General features: G+C 42.0%; 3 protein-coding genes across 5 annotated transcripts in view; 2 read left to right on the top strand and 1 right to left on the bottom strand.

The window, feature by feature from the left end:
- Window positions 1–2,393: 2,393 nt before the first annotated feature.
- nipa2 (NIPA magnesium transporter 2) lies at window positions 2,394–7,772 on the top strand. 2 transcript variants are annotated; one of them, XM_006790385.3, is made up of 6 exons: window positions 2,394–2,552; window positions 3,178–3,411; window positions 3,844–3,900; window positions 4,950–5,040; window positions 5,139–5,299; window positions 6,654–7,767. In XM_006790385.3, exons 2-6 carry the CDS (start codon window positions 3,273–3,275, stop codon window positions 7,325–7,327), a joined length of 1,122 nt encoding a protein of 373 aa, XP_006790448.2. In that variant the 5' UTR covers window positions 2,394–2,552; window positions 3,178–3,272; the 3' UTR covers window positions 7,328–7,767. The 2 variants fall into 2 exon arrangements, with proteins under 2 accessions (XP_006790448.2, XP_035763366.2); XM_035907473.2 differs by lacking the exon at window positions 2,394–2,552 and adding an exon at window positions 2,959–3,092 and having other exon boundaries at window positions 6,654–7,772.
- cyfip1 (cytoplasmic FMR1 interacting protein 1) overlaps window positions 7,735–20,770 on the bottom strand; it is a 37,493-nt gene continuing 24,457 nt past the window's right edge. For both annotated transcript variants that reach the window (XM_006790384.3, XM_035907472.2), the window contains exons 23-31: window positions 20,129–20,216; window positions 15,147–15,290; window positions 14,949–15,039; window positions 13,987–14,117; window positions 13,789–13,861; window positions 11,633–11,727; window positions 10,985–11,223; window positions 10,758–10,905; window positions 7,735–8,355 (exon numbers count right to left, since the gene is read on the bottom strand). In XM_006790384.3, coding sequence (XP_006790447.2) covers window positions 8,191–8,355; window positions 10,758–10,905; window positions 10,985–11,223; window positions 11,633–11,727; window positions 13,789–13,861; window positions 13,987–14,117; window positions 14,949–15,039; window positions 15,147–15,290; window positions 20,129–20,216 — 1,174 coding nt within the window. In that variant the 3' untranslated portion in view covers window positions 7,735–8,190. The remainder of the gene's footprint in view (window positions 8,356–10,757; window positions 10,906–10,984; window positions 11,224–11,632; window positions 11,728–13,788; window positions 13,862–13,986; window positions 14,118–14,948; window positions 15,040–15,146; window positions 15,291–20,128; window positions 20,217–20,770) is intronic.
- Window positions 18,247–19,350, top strand: fndc9 (fibronectin type III domain containing 9). Its single transcript, XM_006790383.3, has one exon. It carries the CDS (start codon window positions 18,321–18,323, stop codon window positions 18,957–18,959), a length of 639 nt encoding a protein of 212 aa, XP_006790446.1. The 5' UTR covers window positions 18,247–18,320; the 3' UTR covers window positions 18,960–19,350.

Below are 20,770 nucleotides of genomic sequence, written 5' to 3'. Positions count from 1 at the left end.
TCTGGGTGTTAAATTCTTCATAAATGTGAAGGTTTTTTTTTTTTTAAACATTGATTGATACTGATACTGATCAGTCTTTAAAGGGGGCATTTATGGTTTAGTTCTGCTCTCACTATCACTGATTTATTTTTAAAAAATTCATATATTTATAGGAAAGTAAGCAAGGACTAAAATACACTGATTTGGTAGACGGCACAATTTCCTGGTTCCTGGTGTAGAAAGCTCAGCTTATTGGAGGTCACTGAAGACATCAGCAGATGTTTCCTGGCTGTGACTTTATTGTTATCATAAACTATTAAGAGTAGATCATGAAAAATGATAAACATGACGAGCACACCCACACTTATGACTGTCTACTAATCTTCCCTTTTAACTTAAACAGGCCAATAAACTTGTTTACTTTGATTATAATGTCTGAATACAATTGAATGAATATTACATTCATGCTTGAGTTTGTAAGCTGTGCTATAATGCAGCTCAAACATGACATTTTGAAATTCTGTCTCATAATCTGAAGATTTCAGGAGACGGTCTGAATAGTTTGCATAGACGATCAACTGAGTTGGATATTATTTTAGTTAGTCAAACATAACAAATATAAACTACATATTTGAATAAATGAATAAGTTCCTTCTGTCTTTTTAAACTGTAGTGACACATTCTCATTTACTGTTAACTAGAGACTGACCCAGCATGCTCAATTATGACTCCGCGCATATTTATGGTTCCCTGTTCTGCAGTGAATTATCCGAGCATAGGATTCAACCACTAAAACTAATTTTTCTGATCAGGAATGCAAGCAAATAACTGGAATTTGGCATCCTTAAAAATGTTTTATTAGGTGTTTTCTTATTTGTTGTAAAAGAACACATTTTAAAATTAATGAAGAAAAATATATTTAGTGTTACAATATTATTACTACTGGTGGATTACTTATTAGAAAAACATAAAAATGATTTTGGTAACTACCAATACTGTTCATTTATGCCAGCTGTGGCATAAACGTTACCCTGGCTGGTGGTTTAATGAACATTGTTAAGCACCGAACTGCAAGTTTTTATGTCTTTATTTCAAAGACAAACATTTGCATGCTTTTTAAAACCACTTAATTAATTAATAACATTAAAACATCTATAATGTCTGCCACAGATAAGCATATATAGGCATGAGAAACAAAAACAGGAAAATTACACCAAAATGTTTTGAAGTGAGACCTGTCTGATTAGAAACCAGATTTGCAATAAAATTTATTATTTAGGAAGTATAATTTGTTATTTTTTATTTGGGATTTTCATTTCATTTTGACTTTTTGTTTTTAAATTCAGTTTGGTTTCAGTTATTTTCCAGAGTGCTTTTTTTTTTTGCTTCAATTTAGTTTTTAATTGCTTGAAAATCTTTTGTTTTAGTCCTTCTAATTGTGATTGTATTAAGCAATGACTGTTTTCTACAGTCATTGCTATGAAGGGCATAGAGAGGCATGCCCTTTTGAATAGAGGTGGGAATCACCATACATCCCTCGATATGATATTATCACAATACTTAACGCACAATACGATATTATTGCAATTTTTAAAAATATTTTGCAATATTCAGATTCTGTACATAAAGGTAAACTTTATCAATATTCATTTTATCTAATATCAAAGTCTCACACTCAGTCTTTCTCTCATTTCAGTCAGTTTTATTGTTGACAAACTGAACAGTTTGTATTACAGTCTAGTCCAACTTAACTGAATGCAACCATCTGGTACAATTATAGCTATTCTGAACTATGCAATTTATGAAAACTATGCAGCACATTTGGACAGTGAAGGAATGTCAGGATTCTTGCTCAGAAAAAGGAGCTGATCAACATGCTCTGAAGTCAGAGCATGTTCCAGTTCAAAAACGTTTTTTGTAACAAAATATCGATTTCTGCTGTCCCTGTATCGATACATTATTAGCAAACAAAATATCACGATACTACACAGTATCGATTTTTCCCCCACCCCTACTTTTGAAAGCAGCTGACTGACAGTCTCAAAAACATTACCCTCAATACAAAGTGTAATAAAACTGTGTTAAAACGAATAAATGCTAAATCATAAGGATATCTATATTATTATTTTATTTTTAGTGCGTTTGAAATCTATCTATCTATCTATCTATTACATTTAGTTTTAGCAGTTTAGTTTTACTTAACTATCATAACCTTAGTAACCACTGATTTTCTTTTTAATGATAAAGCGCTGCCAGGTTTCCCTGGTAGACCTGATGATGGAGATGGAGTTTCCAGTACGCCTGCGGTTCCGGGTCCAGGTGGTTCCGATGTTGCGTCCCGCCTGCGGTGCTGGGTCCCGCCGGCGGAGGGCACACCGCCCCGGCCGCGTGTCCTGTGAGAGGCGGAAGGAGCGGCGCGCAGTGCGGCAGCAGCGTCTGGAGGCTCGGCGTGTGCGCGCTGGTTGAACGCGGAGGGAGCAGTAGGTGATGCGCAGCCACGGAGCCGGAAAGCAGACTGTTCATCAGCGAGAACCTTCTTGTGTGTGTGGAGGGGAGCTGCCCGCGGTGAGCAGGTAATAATCCGAGCTCTGTGCTCGTTAAAGGCGGCGCAAAGAGACTCTCAATGGCTTCATTCACTCTGCGTTAGCCAACCAGTCAGCCAGCTAGCCTCCGCGCTAATGAAGCTAATGCGGCTAGCGGCGTATAGCAGCATTTACACGCTTTCTTTATTTCTGCCGGTGAGTTAAAGCACAGATTAGTGTCCACACAGGGAAGACTCAGTTAAACACCAAAGCAGCCCGTAAAAAAAGAGCCCGCCTGAGGCTAACTTGACCTTAAGCCTCACCTATCGCGGCCAGGTGAGCCTCCCTTTCGTATCACTTCCTGAATTCTTGAGTACTGGAGATAGGTGATTTACATAGCAGGTGACTGAGTTGCACAATGCTTTTGAATGTATGTCAGTACAACACCCAGAAACCCTTCAGGTTTTACCGAGAGTCACTCGGATGTGCGTGAATGGGAGCAGACTGTAGGTAGAAAGGACAGCAGGTAGATGGATTCCTCCAACTCCTCAGGTGATGCTTTTCCAGGGTGTAGAGTGGACTGTGGTCATGGTAGGTTCCTGCTGGGGTGCTGACGTTAAACACTGGTCTTTATGGGTCTCTCACTCCAGCCTGTGGTCTGTTCTTCTGCTGTCAGGTGTTTGGGTCGGACAGAACTGCACCTTACTGGGTCAGCACCTGCACTGTCAGCTGGTAAATGTGACAGACCGCATCAACACATCCAGCCTCACTATGGCTCAAGACAGGGGCAAATATGACTTCTACATTGGCTTGGCGCTGGCCGTCAGCTCCAGCATCTTCATCGGAGGCAGTTTTATCCTGAAGAAGAAAGGACTTCTGAGGTTGGCGAGGAAGGGGTCCACACGGGCAGGTAGGGGGGCTTTTTTTCTGAGCATCGATACAGGTCACCCCAAACCTTGAGGGGACCCAGACTTCAGCCTTCTTTTTCTGTTTGTTTGCTTGTCTGTTCCCCCTGTCTGTCTGTTCCCCTCTCACAGGCACTCCCTGTGAGGGATGTTTCCACACATGCTTATCCATTGTGATATTTCAGGCTTGTCAGGTTCTCCTCACCTGTGCAGGGTGTGTTTAAGTGTGTGTCTGCATGTTGTTTGTGTGCATGAGTCATGAACACTCTTAAATCCTAGCAATCATTAACTCCAGCGCTCTGCTCGACCTTCAGTTCACGTCCATCGCCTGACTTGCAGTCAAAGCGAGCAGTTGCATAATTCAGGTTTTTCTTACATGCAAGTGACATTGAAATGAGGAATCACGTGGAAATGAAAACTTTTCTTTTGCTTTTCAGGGCAGGGAGGTCATGCGTATCTGAAAGAGTGGCTGTGGTGGGCAGGTTTACTATCAAGTAAGTGATAACGCTGTGGCTCAAAATGAAATGAGATCATTCAGATGCAGGTGTCGCAGACATTCTCCAGAGTTGGTGCATAACATATTTGCATATGTTGAGGTCACATGTGGTTTCAGGAGCTGGTATTTGTCTTTGTGGATGCACCACCTGGGCTCATGCTGATTGCTGATGCTGTTTAAAGAAGACCTGCTGCTGTTGTTATTTTGTCACATTCAGGACTTCTTTTGCGTCTCCTTCACTTTTGTTATCATTACATAAAAGCTCAGAATTGGTCTTTGGCAGAGTGAACTGAAGAAAACCTGCCCAGATTTCTTTCTTGTTTATTTAATTCTTTTCTCTTGAATTACAATTCAAATTCAAGGAAGAACACAGTTTTTTAAGTTCTCCAAGGACTGATTAACCATGTTAAGTAATCACGATCTCAGTCTTACACTTGAGTTCAAAGCAAACCTTGTTTTTTCTCTCTCTTGTCATCCTTTTCCAGTGGTGGATGTTCATATTAAACATGTCCAAAGTTTCTAATGATGAGCTTAGTGTATTTACAATAATCCTTCAAAGCTCAGACTGCTCCAAACACTGAGTTTATCACAGATTTGTTTCCTACTCTGGGATCAGAAAGTATCCTTAAAGGGGCTGAAACGGCTTATTTCAGGCAGTCGATGAAGTCTGACTACACAAGTGAGATAAATTAGGATTATTTTGAACTGTGAATCATGCAGGGCTACTCTAGGAGAGTCCAAAAATAAAAACAAGGACCTGGGAATGAACGAAAGTGTTTGGTAATAACAAATGAGCTAAATGTAATCTCATTGTTGAATCAGATGGTATATTGGTGCATGTATTTCATTATTACAGATGTAATAATCCAGCTTCATCTCGCTAGCTTTAAGATATTTTGTCACTGTCCCATTGTCAAACCCTTTCTTTCTCTACTACCTGTTGCGAAATGCCCTAAACCTCAGATAGTATTACAGTGTTTGCATGTCTCTGTCACAGGACAGTTCTACTTTCTTTCATGTGTGGAAATAACTGTTAACCTTTTGCAGTGGGGGCTGGGGAAGCGGCCAACTTCGCCGCGTACGCCTTTGCTCCTGCGACGCTTGTCACACCGCTGGGAGCCCTGAGCGTGCTCGTCAGGTACTGATGAGTGCATGTGTCTCATCCACCTCGATGTTTTGATTGTGTAAGAGTGTGTGTGACCTGAAATGATTTTTTTATTTATTTTTTTGTCGCAGCGCTGTGCTGTCATCATACTTCCTGACGGAACGGTTAAACCTGCACGGGAAGCTTGGCTGTCTGCTCAGCATCCTGGGCTCCACCACCATGGTCATTCACGCGCCGAAGGAAGAGGAGATCAGCAGCCTCGAGGAGATGGCGGCCAAGCTGGTTGACCCAGGTACAGAAAAAAATTCTTCTCTGTAGATCGTGTCTACAGATATTTCCTCCAAATATTCATCTTTGCTGCACAAAACATGATCATGCCTTACATGCAAAAGGTCTCAGGTTCGATTCCTGAAGGCAGCACAAACCCAGCTTCAGGGGATCACAAGCCACTATACTCCCAACACCGGTCCCGGGCGCTAACACAGATCTGCAGATTTTCACTGATACAATACAATGTGCAAAAAAAAAAAGGCAAGTTGATCTTTCAGGAAACTTGTTATCCTATTTTGCATCATTCTTCGGTTTCACTGAGGAAACCGGCTCAAGGCAATCAGGTGGAAGAAATGTTCAGTTTCTTTGTTTACCAGCAGCAGGTTTTAGTGAACCACACCCTCTGAACAACTAAAGCGTGTATTTTTTACTTTTGTGAAAGCGCATTCAGCAGATGCTATATTTGGAATATTTTCACTTCCATCAGACAGGAAATGGAAGCTGGAATTTACCTGCGATAACTCAGGAATTGTTTGAGTCACTTTCTTTTGTTGTAACACAAAGTTCACATCTGAAGCAAAAAAGTATTTAGTATCCACTGTTAGTTTCATTGTTAGCTTTACTCTTTCTGATTATTTGAATGTGGAGAATATTTGGTCAGGAGCAAGATCCAATCTTTATAATGCAAATCTAACACTTCCTGACTTAAGAGTCATGTGAGAATAACAGGTCATGGAAAAACTTTACATTATTGTTTCAGTTATTTTAATCTCTTTATTTCAGCTGGTTAAGATGTTTCTTTCCGCGAGTAGTTTTAGTTATCTAATACTCTCATACGAACAAATGTGTTAATATGCGAAATATGAGGGAAATAAATCTGTTTCTGTGGTTTTGAAAAGCTAAACTGTGTCATTCTGCTTCAGTTGATTAGTTTTAGCTCAAAGCTGATGTGAAAAAAACCTCACAAAACAGACTCCTGCTTTCTGAAAGTAAAAAAAGAGATTTGTGTGTCACACGTTAAAGTTTGAAGGGCTACATTAATTTTAAACTGTTAAACGTTTGTATGTTCTTCCTGTGTGTGCGTGGGTTCACTCTGGGTACTCGGGTAGTTGGTGGGGTTGGGTTAATGATTCTAAATTGCCCATATGTGTGAATGTGAGTGTAAATTGTTGTCTCTCCATTAGTCCAGTGACAGAGTGGCAACCTGGCCTAGGTGTGCACATTATGGCAGCTGGGATCAACCCCAGCCCCCAGCAACCCGGAATTAGATAAGATTGGATTTAATGAAGTGAAGGATGCTGAGAATAGTGATGGTTTGCAGATGCTTATTTTCTTGAAATGCTCCCCGTCCCACTTCTTCTCTTTTTCTTTCTCAGGGTTCCTTGTCTTTGCCACCCTCGTCATCATCGTTGCACTCATCTTCATATTTGTTGTGGGTCCCCGCCACGGCCAGACCAACATCCTAGTCTACATCACCATCTGCTCGGTAATCGGAGCACTCTCTGTGTCCTGTGTGAAAGGACTGGGCATCGCCATCAAGGAAGCGATCGCCGGGACGAGCGTGGTGAAAAACCCGCTGGCGTGGATCCTGCTCCTGGGTCTAGTGGGCTGTGTGAGCACGCAGATCAACTACCTGAACAAAGCTCTGGACATTTTCAACACCTCCCTGGTAACGCCAATCTACTACGTGTTCTTCACCACGTCCGTGCTCACCTGCTCCGCCATCCTCTTCAAAGAGTGGGAGCACATGGGAGCGGACGATGTCATCGGCACACTCAGTGGCTTCCTCACAATCATCGTGGGCATCTTCCTGCTCCACGCCTTTAAAGACGTTAGCGTGAGCCTGGCCACGCTCGCGGTGTCCATGAGGAAGGAAGAACGAGCGTTTCCCACAGCCAACGGCATAGCATCTCACACCGCCTATGAACTGCTGGACGAGAAGTCGACCGGAGAGTTGGAGGAGCGAGACTTGGAGGAGCGAGACATGGCTTCGCATTTCGATAGCGTCTCCAGAAGGAATGGCACGATGACGTCCTTGCTTGATCACTAAGGACCTCTCTATTCCAGAAGACTCGGCCGCGGCTCTGATGTAGACGTGGAGCGCGAGAATGAGACAATCAGCGATCCGGGGCGTGAACAGACCAGTGGATTGTAGTTAATGTTTTAATTTGCCTTACTTTTCTTGGAATATGGCTCATATTCATCTCTAGTTAAACTTAATTTCATTCCTGTGTAGCGCTGTAAATAAGTTTTATAAAAAGGTTTTATGGACATGCACCTTCATGCACTGACTTCCTTTCTATGAATCAGATGAAGTTTTAATATATATATAAATATATATATACTTTATGAAGTCCTGCTGACAATGACTACATTTGACTTGTCGTCATACTTGAAGGTAACGGCAGTTAATGTTGGGAGTTCTGAACTTTTCCTTTGCAGTTTTTACATTAAAAGCTCGACACAAACCAACATTTGTTACATATTTATTGAATTAAATGATTAAAACATAAGGCACAGTGAATAAATGCTGAACATGAGCATGAGCTCTGTTTCTTCAGTTCCACTTAAAATGTTTAGCATGCAAGTTGAACAGTGTAGAAAATATAAATTTACCATCACCCACACTTAAAATAGATTAATGCTCACCCTCAAACACCCGCCACCGCAAACCCTTAAATACATCAGATAAAAACTACTTCCTCTCTCTGATCTACTTCTGTCTGCAAGTATAAAACAAAGAATATCCAAAAAGGGGAAATATTCTTTTCTGATAAGGCACAAATGAATACAAAAAAAGAAAAAGTGGCCCAACTTCTGACACGTGATGGTCCTCAAACCCAAAGGGCGATATTCGTGGTGATGCGGACAGTGTTTGAAACTTCACGCTGGTCCACAGTGTCGACGGCCGCCTCAGCTGCTGGCGAGCGACTGGTGTATCGGAGGCTGGAAGCATCGCACGTGCTCGACCGGCATGTTCTCGCCGTCGCCAGACTTCATGTACTTGTTCAGGATGGCGAAGATCTCGTTGTTGAGGACTTGGAATCTGCGGATTCTGTCCACCATCTTCTTTAGAGGCTGAATGGGAGACAAACACGGGAATGAGCTCAGAACAGGTCCCACTTAATCACATTGCTGCTTTTATGTCAGATCCTATTTCACTGGTGAACGTTTATTTTAAACGTGGCCACAGTTTCTAATAGCGCATAAAGCCAACAGCTCAGACTGTGCTAAACGCTCAGTGTTACACAGTTTTTCCAACTCTCCATTCTGAGGTCACAGAGAGAGCAAGGTGTATTTATAGTAGGTCAGCCCTGAAGTTGACGACAATAATTCCCAACAGGATTTTTCTTAACCCCCCCTATGGGCTTTTGGATCGTCACAGGAAACAGTTTGTGATACGTTTTAGCCAGATAGCTTTTCTCTGCAGTTTCTCAAGAGTATTTGCATCAGTTGCATAAAAAAAACAAAAAAAACTGAACTTCAGACATAAACATTGGAGTCGTGGTGGCCATCAATGCCTCTGAGCTTGTGCATTTGGTGGGTTGGCGTTTGCCTGACATCTTCTGCAGTCTCATTTAGTGGCTTGTTGTAGAACATGAGGATGTTCTGAATGAGCAACTTCAAAGCAAGGAAAAAATGCCAACTCTTTCTTGGGCTTTAGGATTTATTTCTGTGGAACTACATGTAGTTACCACAGACGTGGGGAAGCCCCGCCGACCTGCTGTTTAAACCTTCTGTTTATCTGGGACAGCCAATTAGAAAAAGCTCCCATAAAGGGGGAGGAGCTATAAGAGCCTGTTTGATATTTGCTGTTTCCAAATCATCCAAATGGCAGTGGAAGAACAGAAAATTGTTTGCAATTGTGTATAAAACAGCTTATTATGAACTTTAGCAGTGTTTCAGTTAAATCTGAGGATCCAGCTGGGAGATGTGAGCTGAGCACCAAGAAAACGGGACAGTTAGCCAGGCTCATTTCAAGGTTAAATCCAGCTCCCGGCAGTTCTAAAACTAACTCATCTGCTTAATCCACACAAACGCTGAAGAGTGTAACATCGCGGAGGGTTACCTGCAGCGACTATCTGACGACTTCAGAACCTCATTCTGTGTTTTTATGTGCAGCCACGCTGATTAGCTTTTTCCCCCCCATGTACTCAGTGAAACCTGTGGGTTTGGTTCTCAGTGACCTACTTATCTGCCCATGAATGCATCACAATGTTGCTGGGTCAGTGTTGCCAACGCACAATACTCAACAAAGAGTTCATCAACAATCACGGAAAACAAAACACAACAAAAATTCCTGAGAGGCAGGTAAGCTCCTAGCAAACAGAACCATCACGCCCATTTCTCTTTCATCGTGCTACACTTCACTCATTCAGTGGGTCACGCTGAAGCCTTTTGTGCTCTTTGCTACATTCTGAGGGGATACATTCAGTAACAGATTTCAACATAAATTATTCAAGTATTTTTTTTTGACAGAAATCAGAGTTCTGATTTCAACTTCCCTGCGCTGCCTCCGCAAGGACCAGAGTGCTGCAAAACTGAGGAAAATGAACATGTGAAGCCGCTCCTGTGATCGCCGACACGCTTGTGCTCATGAAGCAGAAGGACGGACGTCTGCAGCTGCACGCTGAGCTGTATTTAGCTTTCTGTTAGCAGTGAAATTAATAATTCATAATTTTGGACTCAAAGCAGAAACACAGCATTAGAAAACAAAAAAAACAGTTCAGTGTGGTTTTCTCTCAGCAATGTACGAAGTTATTTTAACTGTTGTAATCTTACACCTGAGACGGATCTTGTTTAGTGACTTTAAACGCTGCGACGTTATTGGCTGCTACACGACAAACTGTGGTGGAGGATCTGAAACTCACCAAGCTCATCTTTCATACTTCATTACCAGTTCTTACTGTGGTTTTTTACAAAAGATTTATAGAAAAGTATCGCTTATTTACAGAGGTTAAAAAAGGAATACAGCTTTTTAAATCTGAGTCTCATATGATCTGGTGTGACTGAAGCCAGATTACATCATTATCAACACCCTAAAGGCTACAAAACGACAACAAACAGAAGTCATGTGAAATTCCATACGGGTCATAATCTTTATTAACTTTTCACGTCACGTCACGCAGGGCGCCATCAGCAGATTTTATTATCTAATGTTCAGAGTTCAGCCGTGCGTTTAACAGCCTGTTGTTGAGGTTTCATATCATATCAGCAGGTTATGGCATGAAGCAGAAAAGTCAATCACATTTTCTTGATGTGTGTCAAAAATAATAGTTAAAAATGGATAAAAAAATCTAACTGAATTGCAGGTCTTTACTTCTATTCTTGGTACATTTGCTATTTGAGATGGTGTGCTCATTATTTTGGATGCAGTAACTGGTGGAGATGCTCGGGGTCACGGGGACGTCAGGTGAGGGATGATGTGTTACCTTATGTATGCTGTATTTAACAGCCGTGCTCATGTCTTTCAAACTCACCACGCTCTTGATGATCTCATCCTTCCCGTCGTGCTTCTGCACCTTGAGGAGGTGGTAGCTGAAGTCGAGGATGTCAAAGCGTCTCTGCTGTCCCAGCAGGGCGATGATCATGCAGCCCGCCCAGTGGAGGCCGTCTCCAAAGCACTGCCTGGAGGACAGGAAGAGGGTGTGTTAGTAAATATTAGGTGAGAGGAAGTGTGTGCGTGTTTGTGTTCTGCCACACTCACTCCACTGTGAACTCGTGGGCTCCCACAGGAATGCAGTACACAAACTGCATGGCGCTCCAGAGGCGGTGGAACTCCACACACTCGTCCACGTGCATCACGCCGTTGCTGGGCAACGGCCCACGCCACACAGGGTCCTCCAGGAAGCCTCGCACACGTGTGAGGATAACCTCAAACATGGACAGACCGCAACACAGGCGCTCTTTGGTCAATAGGTCGCCCTCACGAGCGATGGCTATTTGCTGAAAGAGAAGTAAAAGCATTCAAAAGATCGTCTACCGGTCAGCATCCTCCATAAGTGTCACATGACACAGGAGCAACTGTAGCTTATCTCTGTCTTAATGGTGTGTCCAGAGTGAAACAAAATAAGTTGGTTTATTGCCTGATGTCATCGTCAGGATAAAGTCCACACGCTGAAACACATTTTTATATATGGCAACAAATTTGTTCATGAAGTCCTCCTGGAGAATTTATTTGAGCTCTGAAGATATTTTAACTCCAGCTCTCAGCTGTACTGAGAAGAAAGTAGTTTCCTCATTGGTTGTTAGAGACAAACATCTGCTGGTTTTGAATTGGCCCTGAAACACTCCAGCATTTGTATTTACATAACTAACCCGAGGCAAAGTGAGCACACCATCCGACGGCTCTTACCTGTGGTGTGCCGAGGCGTTCTATCAGGGGAACCATATGCAGCGCCGTGTATTTGGCCTCCAAGCGCTTCATCTTGGCGTCAAGGCGCTCCCCCTCTACACAGACAGACAAAGAAATGCATGAAGTTCAGGATTGTCAACCAGTGGAAATTTGTGCTTCAGAAAGAGGTTTTTTTTTTAAATAAAAATAAATAAATAAATAACAGCTTAAAAGAAATAGAAAGACTAAGAAAGGAAAAAAAGTGAAAATGTTCCAGAAACGCAGTCCGACACACAGTTGTTACTTATATAACAAAACAAAAAAAAAAATTAAATAAAACAAAAGCTTCTCACAATCAGCTGTTATTTTTCTACATTAACTTTAGTAAATTTAATGAAGCCTGCCAGAATTTGACCTTCATATTAAGATTTATTCCAGATTAACAGGCCCTTGAAATACACAGGGTGTGTAACTGAGCTTTAAGACACCAGCAAGAAAGGGAAAAAAAGAAAAAGTGTGATCAACATCAAGTGGAAAGTAAATGCACAAACTGCACCTTCGTGCATGGGCTTACTCATACTGAACATTTACAATAAAACATTAATGGAAAAATATTATCACACAGATGGAATCACAGCTAGAAGATGAGCTTTTTATGAGCAAAAAGCTTTTAGGACTCTTCTGAGGGGACTGAACATCAGGTTTCTTTCTCCTATAAGGTGCATCAAGCTGACTGTGTCTTCCCTGTGAGCAAATTCAAGCATTTCAGCTCTTTAGATGTGCTGCCTCCACTAAAACATTTACTTACTTTGTTTACTTATTACTTAACTCCATCTCGAGCCTCGGATGCCTGTTGTAACCTCTACAATGTTCTGCAACCCATGAAAACATATCAGTAAACCACGGTATGGCACGCTGGTGTCTCTGACACACACACACGCACGCACACCTGCTGCAGATAATGCTGCGCTGGAATAACTGACTCTGTAATCCCGGCTGAAAACCGTACCCAACAAAAGCACTCTTGACTCCCGCTGAACTAATGTTTGCTAGAACACAGCGCCCAGCTGTTTTCAAAATTGTTAAGCCTTTCCTAAAACAATACTTTAATGATGGAAAATAGCTGAGTGCTGCATCTCAGCATCTCACCCTTGAGCGAGGGGAAAAACCGAGGAGGAAATTTACACGGAAAGGTTTCGTTTTTTCAGCTGGTTAATGAGTCTCATTGTTAGTCAACTTTGGAACCAAAAGATGAGATCATGAATACACGCAGCTGAAATGAGCCTCTATTTAAACAAACTTGTTTTTGGTTAGAGGGGAAAAAAAAGGTGGGGGTTCATACAAATAAAATGAGCCTTATCCAGAACAAGCTCAGTGCAGCTGCTCCTTCATGTCAAAGCAGACAGACATCCCTCCATCCAAAAGGTAGAAGACCCAAAAAGAAGCACAAGGGATCATGAATCTCATGTGGCCAGGAAACACTTCAGGATCCTCCAGGACGAGTTGAAAAATGAGGCAAATCTGGATAAATGTGTTTATCCTGCTGCCAGAACGATCTGAGCGGAGCGATAACAGCAGAGCATGGACGGACAGACGGATAAAAGGGTCAATGTGATGAAGTCTTTGTGACCCTTTTTAGATTACTTAAGCAGGATGCAATGAGCTTAAGGTCGCAGGAAGGGAAATTAAAGAGTTTTGTGATTTCAGGTTATGGTTAAATCGCTGGGAGTCACTCTGGCACCACCAGAATCCGCCTTTTATTCAACAGCGAGCAGAGATTTCAGACGCTTGAATCATTGTTTTGGACCAGATGGAGCACGGAGACCTTTTATAGATTACACTGTATGAAATGCGCAGAGCAAAGAGCATTAATTTATCAATAGGAACCCATCTGCCTGTTGAGTGTGCCTAGAAATTTGTCCATAAAGTTATCAACAAAATCATGACAAAGGGCATTCCCAGCTAAGTCCAACCCTCACCAGGAACAACTGTGACTTGTGCGGGGACTACAAAATATTACACATTCTTATTTTGGTTAGTAAATTTAGGCCGTTTATTCAAGTGGACGTTTTAGAGATCTGGGATGTTAATACATGCGTCTGAACTGGAAAGGTTTTTGGGTCCCTCCTGCTGTTTTGACTGTGCAAATAAAAGTGACTTTTCCTCTCTGTATTTACCTTTGACATGGACTCTGGGAAGAATGTTCTGGAAAGGTGCAGCATGCAGCAAATCACAAACTTCTTCCTGTGACTGGAGGGAAAACAGCAAAACTTTAGAATAGGAGGCGACTGCATGAGAAAAAAAAAAAAAAAAAGACAACATCTGCGGAGTATCTTAAAGTCGCCACAGGCTCCCGATGACCCCGCGACCCGTACCAGGCTCTGCTCACTCAGCAGACAGAACAGGATGGCGTTGCCCACCTCCCTCAGGTTCTGGAAACACACAGTCTTGAGCTCAGCGTACTCAACGATGTCCTTCAGCTGGTGGTGGAAGAACTCCAGGATACCTGAATGGAATCACACTGCAGTTATCACATATCTGCTACAGATAACAGCACTCAAAAGCAGATTACAGCAGGTATGCAGCGCTCCCTGATAAGCACATGAAGGGCAGGTTTTGTGGGCTCATGTTTGCTCTGTTGCTGCACCCTCAGTGGAGTAAAGAAAGTCAAGATAAAGGTCTCTGTACTGAAACGTGTCCACCGCAACTCTTTGATTACTTTTTTTGTGCTTCCTCTTCCTGGTGAACGTCACTGATACTTCCTTTCCCATTAAGGAAAACCTTTACGCCAATCAGTGTTTTGCCTACATGTCAGACACACAACAGCAGCACCATGAGTTCCGCACAACTGCGTTCACGTAGAAGTGACGCAAATCTTTTGACTGAACAAGGTCATCCAACAAAAGGAAACGTGACCAGTTTTTCTCCTCACATTTGAAAGCTTTGATTAAAATGTTTAATACGACTCATTTCCAGCAGTTTGATTCATTTGAATGAAGCGTTCGCTCCTGACTCACAGCTTCAGATTTTACTCCGACTTGTTCTGCAGATTCAGTCTGTGCGGCTAAGAACCTGACACGACTGACAGAGCAAATCCACTGTGCTCAGAGGTTTTGCCTTTTCTACCAGTTAAAATGAAAGTCAATAAAATGCAGTTTGAATGCTAACACACAAAACAAGCAAAATCCAGCACTGTGACCAAAAAGCACCAGATGTCTCCATGCAGTGGCTTATATTCACATGTATGGGTGTTCTTTGACTCGTATCAAATATCACTGTTGTTACTGCTTGTATCAGACATAGACATTGTGTATCAGCTGGCTACACTTTGACATACCCGGGGAACCGTACTCGTAGCGTGGAAGTCTGCAAATCTTGGGCATCACCTCCATCAGGGTCTTCACATACTGCATTATGGTGCCCTGAAGCTGTAGAAACAGACAGCTTAACTCCACTTAAAGGGAAGTGAACTCACAAAGAATGAAGCACAGTAGCATCATGAAATCATAGCTCCTGCACATCATTACACACTCACCAGGCTTTTGACAACCTTCAGCAGCTCCTCCATCACCACAGCGATGCCCTGGTAGCCCAGCAGTCTGCACATCACCTTAATGTGTGGGGGGCCCAGAAAGTTTCTATAGGAGCCAAAAGTGCTGCTATAGGCCAGGTTCAGGGTCTACATGCAGAGAAAGACATCAAAAGACATCAAAAAGGTTAGTATGAATATTGCACACCACCATGCAGGGACTTTGTTTTGAGATATTTAAGGGGGGATGGTGAAGCTCCGAGAAAGCAGTCCACAAACTATTCTTTCACAGTCTGCTTCTCTTTGAGGGAGTTCTTTGTCCCCACAGTCCCCAAGTGCTACATTATAAAGCGGCTTAATTAAAAAGAAAAAGCCAAAATAAACCCAAAGAACAGCTGAGGCCGGAAAAGAAGGTCATAGTAGAGGAGAGGGTAAGTTTTCCTCTTGTGTCATCACAGTGTTAAACATTTGAGAGGATCACAATAATCAGACACACTAACCTGCTGTTGTGAGCTGATGCCTTGTAAATAAAAGTGAAAGGAATCAACGAATGCTTACATTAAATTCCATGGCACATTTAAAGTGAGTAAAATGGGAACATTTTCCACATTAGGATTATCCTCTGGGGACCACGAACAGCAATACGACAATCTGGCCGCCAGTTGTTCAGAGCTTTTGCTGTGGAACAAACAGTTAGGCAGATGGTCTCGCCAACTGAAGCACATTTAAGCTCCAGCGTCAGATATTCAAGATACTCTGACATAGACCAAAGTGCTGCCCGAAGGGGAAATAACGATCAATAACACTATGTCTCCGCATTAACTCGTTGGCATGGAATACAAAATCAAAGCAGCCAAATTTGCTAACATATAAAGATTGATTTGTCTGCACTGTGCACTTTTCCCTTACATACACCACAGATTTTTAGCCCTCCCTCTCTCCTGTCAGCAGTGAGGTGAAGCTCTAATCCAGCAGCAGCGGCGATGAGGACACAACAATCTCTGCGTCAGTACTGAGGTTGGAAATCTCCACAGCAGCACGCAGCATCAGAGCGCCGACACAAGAAAAGATTTTTTAAGTGAGTGACGAGCAGCAGCAGCAGCATCACGGGATAATCTGAGCAAACACCAACATGTGCTGGCACAGGTCTCCCGGTAAGTTTCCATTTTATGCTTTGAATTGATGACGGTGGTCGTACCCGTTACTTGTTACAGCCAATAGTTATAGAAACGTCATTAACAAGATGCTTTCTATGACTCCTCTGAAAAACCACAAGATTTCTTTACAGTCGTAAAAATGTGGCAAAAAGAAAACAAAATGAAACCTGTGAGATTAACCTTGTCTGAAAAGCACCAGTATTTAGGAGGGTTTAAAGCATCATTTTTCATCAACATTTCTTTAAAGTGAGCCTGCAGTGAGCACCAAACTCACCCTGCACTGGTTAAAGGCAAAGTGAAAACTTTGTTTTTACATTTGGGTGTCATTTTATTCAATGCACGTAAAATATTATTCAATACTGAAGATTAAGTTTAGATTTTTTTTTAAACAAAATAAACTCTTGCAATAGTTAAATATGTCAGCAGGTGCTTTGGGTCAAAGTGTGATTTTATAAAATAAATTTCAGGATTTATTAAAATATTAAAAGAAAAAGCTCGTAAACTGGACAGCTCAGAAAAATACATTTCCATTATGCAATTTGCATCATCTGTGCATAATCTCAGCTCCCTCCCACCCATCTGTTCCAGATAATTCTTTGTACAATGCTTATTATCCTCCGACATTGCTTTGTTTTCCCCTCGTTATGCTTTATATAACATGGTGAGGATCGGCTGTGTGGTCATGACATTTTTCATTATGCTAAGCTCTGTGCATACTGCAAATGGGAGCAGGATTTAAAGTCAGGAAGTAATTAGAGCTTTTATTGAAACTATAAATTGGTGAGTTTTTGGATGCGTTTTTGCCCAGTTACGTCAGAGCGGTCCTAAGACCTAATGCTGCTTTTCCACCAACTATTTAGAACCACCTCCATTCACTTCTATCTGAAACGCAACAAAACACTGACATTAAAGACCTGAGACAAAATCTGGAACCACCGACGACGGCGACCAATATCGGCATCAAAAGTACAATTGCATAGATGCTATAAACATTAAATAAAGAACAGCCACTGATATCAGCGTTTACATTTTTAGTTGTTATAGATCAAAGTAAAGCAGATGTGTTATTCCCTTCTGTAATCCTTAAAGGGACAACAGTGGCTGTGCAGTTTGACCATGTGTTTAACTGCTAATTGTACATAAATAAAATGTGCATGGGTAGGTGTATGAGAGTCAGGCCTCCTAATTCATAAATTCTTAACTTGGATCACGTATGTGGTAATTCTCTGGTATTTGTCCGGCATATTATTATTGTTTTCATTTTTTTTTTTTTTTAAATTTAGTGCACACATTTTTTTGTTTTTAGCCTCAAACCTAGTTGAGACATAAATGGGGGCTCATCCGGGATCTTTGGGACTCTTCTGAGGGGACTGAACATCAGGTTTCTTTCTCCTATAAGGTGCGTCAAGCTGACTGTGTCTTCCCTGTGAGCAAATTCAAGCATTTCAGCTCTTTAGATGTGCTGCCTCCACTAAAACATTTACTTACTTTGTTTACTTATTACTTAACGCCGTCTCGAGCCTCGGATGCCTGTTTTTGTGGAATAAATAATGGTTGCTACTTATGTTCTAAGGAGTAACTGGATTAAGAGCTTGAGAATCACTTCTCAAATCTGGTTAAAAGTGCTTTGCTTCTTAAAGGGAACAAAAGTGCTGATCGGTGGAAAAAAAGGAAATGGGTTAAAAAAAATATGGGTGGAAAGGAGCCAAAATTAACAGTAAAATGTGAAAGCTTCTGTTGTGCGACATAACTAGGATGGTGACTTATTTAAATGTTATGAATCATGACCAAATGGCTCACTCTGAGCCAAGAGAAAGCTTATTATTGATGAAGTCTTCTTATATTAGCTCTTAGATGGGAAAAAAGCACAGAAATACCTCACCCTGTCATCTCAAATTAGTCCTTTCAGTGTCTCACTGTGTTCCCATCTTCCCTTTTTACCAGCTCGGTTTTACATCGCAAGCATCAGACAGCTGCAGTAATTGAGGATGCACTTCATTCCTGCAGACTCCATCTTCTCACAATGGTGATTGCAATCTACAACATCTCCTCCACCTCAGCCAGGGTGAGCTGGCCATCTTCCCCCACCTGCATTGACACCTTCTACAGCGTCATGTACGACCCCAACTGGAACAGCCTGTTCATGGGCTACAAGCGCAAAAGCTTCATGCATGAGGATCGTATCCCTGTCAGTCAGACCAGCACACACCTGGCCAATCTCCTCCCTCAGACTGCCTACTTCTTGTGTGTGACGTGTCAGGCTGCCAATCCGGTGCGGGAACAATGCCAAGTGTTCAGCACTCTGAGCGACAGCAGCGAAGGTCACGACAGAGCCGGCTGGGAGCTGGCAATGGCCGTATGGCTCATCTGCTGCATCTTGCTCCTCGTCATCGCCAGCATCCTGTTGTGGAGCTGTCTTAACAACATCTGTATCCTCCCCGGCCAGGCCGCAGCCAGACACCCGGTGGTGACCAACTCAACCTGTCAAGACATGTCCACATCTGGAGCCCTCTACACTCCGAGAAGCAGCAGCCAGGACAGCATCAAACTCTCCAACATCATGCAACCACCCCACCTCTCGGCGCAGCCTACGGGTCACATAATTACCCAAGACCATGAGTTGAGGGCGCTGGCTAAGCTGTCCGGCAGCGAGCCAACATGAATCAACTGGATTAAGGTCATCACAGCATTGTTCAGATTCAATTGTCACCGAGTATTTTCATCCACTCACAAAATCCTATTTGTGTGTTTTTCCTCAGAGGAAACATTTCCAACATATTACAGCACCGTTTCAACACACACGCACACCATTTTAAATAAAAAGATTTATGCTTTTAAGACCTAAAAAAAATTACAATAGCAAAAATTAAATATCATTAATATGGCACTCATCTTTCTTTTGGCACTGACAAACAATTATCCATGTAGAAAAAAAAAAGTCATTTAACGCGTCCCTTGCGTGTTTATAGAACAGACTCAGACAGAAACAAATGTTGTCTGTTTAATCAAAGCTTCACTATCCGCAAAAACATTAAAAATAAATAAAATTGTTTTACTCATAACTCTGTAGATCATTCTTTTATATTCATGTCATTTATTTATGTCCATAAATAAACCAAAAATATATTTTTTAAATTTATTTTTTAACCTCTCCTACAGTGAAATTACAAAACCCTCTCAAGCCATATTTGTTCTCCCAAAGTAAAAACAACAACTATTTTTGGACATGTCTGGGAGTGATTTTGATTTATCCAAGTATTATTTACATTATTTTGATTGGATATCAAAGTATTCTGCAGTCCAATGAAAAAAGACAGAAAAGCGAGCAGATCCGCCCCTCTCTCTTCACGTCTTGTTTCAAGAAGCGATGGTGAGAACGGTCAGCTCGATGCTTCATAACAGGACTTCACCGACCAGTGAGTGACATCACAGCGGCCATGTCCATCTTTTATATACAGTTTCTGGTCTTATTTTTAGACACAGGAACACACAGACATCAACATCATGAGTGTGAGGACTGAAACAGTCTGACAGCATCATAGCTACACTATCAGGTTAGTGCCCCCAGCGTGTTGGTCCACATAACTACACGTTAAACAGAAGAACATGTGATTGACTCATGTGCTGCGTGGAGTTTTCACATTTCATGACATTTAAGGCATTAATCTCCTCCGAGGGGACGTCTGAGCATGTGCACACACTTCCCAGAGTAATGCTTTCACCCTTGTATTCTGTGGATACAGTTTGACAGCGTATACTGAATATCTGAGAGTCCACCCCTGTAATATGAGGAGATAAAGTGTGGGAGCTCTAACAGAAAAATGTCCTGACCTTTGACCCGTACAGGTACTGAGGCTGAGCGTTGGGTGGTTTATCCCTCTGGAACTCCTGAGAAAAGGGCAGGATGGTGCGCACAAACCTGAAGGCAGAGTTGGAAACATATCTACATTAAAATAACATCGGGATTGAAAATACAAGACCCACACAATTACTCCCTTTTCCCCCTAAACCTTTGAGAAGCACAATCTGATATTTTATCTAATAAAACTATACAAATAAAATAAATAAACAGCTGTGAATGTTTATAAGAAACTGCCTCTTAGTTTTAGCTCTAGCAACCCGGACCTCTGCTCGTTTTTGGATCAACTGAAAGATGACATCTTTTATAAAATCTGCTAGTCGGGTTGTTTACTGGCACTCATTCACCTCAGTTCAGTTTTGCTGCAGGGTTTCACACCTTTTTATATCATCCCGATGAGCAAAGTGGAAACCAGAAAAATTAAGACGCATTATGAGACAGGAACGAGTCCTCGGCAGAAGATCCGGCCGAGACGATGATGTAATGGAGGTTCACTGTTCACTGTACAGTTGGTAACCTACTTTTCCCACTACTGGCATTAATATTTATATTTCCATTTATTTGTTTAAGTCTCAGGTGAACATTTTGGTCTTTCTGTGACCTTCACCGTGATT

This window comes from Neolamprologus brichardi, chromosome 23 (genome assembly GCF_056152115.1).
Source record: "Neolamprologus brichardi isolate AB-2024 chromosome 23, ASM5615211v1, whole genome shotgun sequence".
Taxonomy (NCBI): Eukaryota; Metazoa; Chordata; class Actinopteri; order Cichliformes; family Cichlidae; genus Neolamprologus; species Neolamprologus brichardi.
Note: the sequence above shows the minus strand (reverse complement) of the source record. Positions and strands in the feature narration are given on the sequence as shown.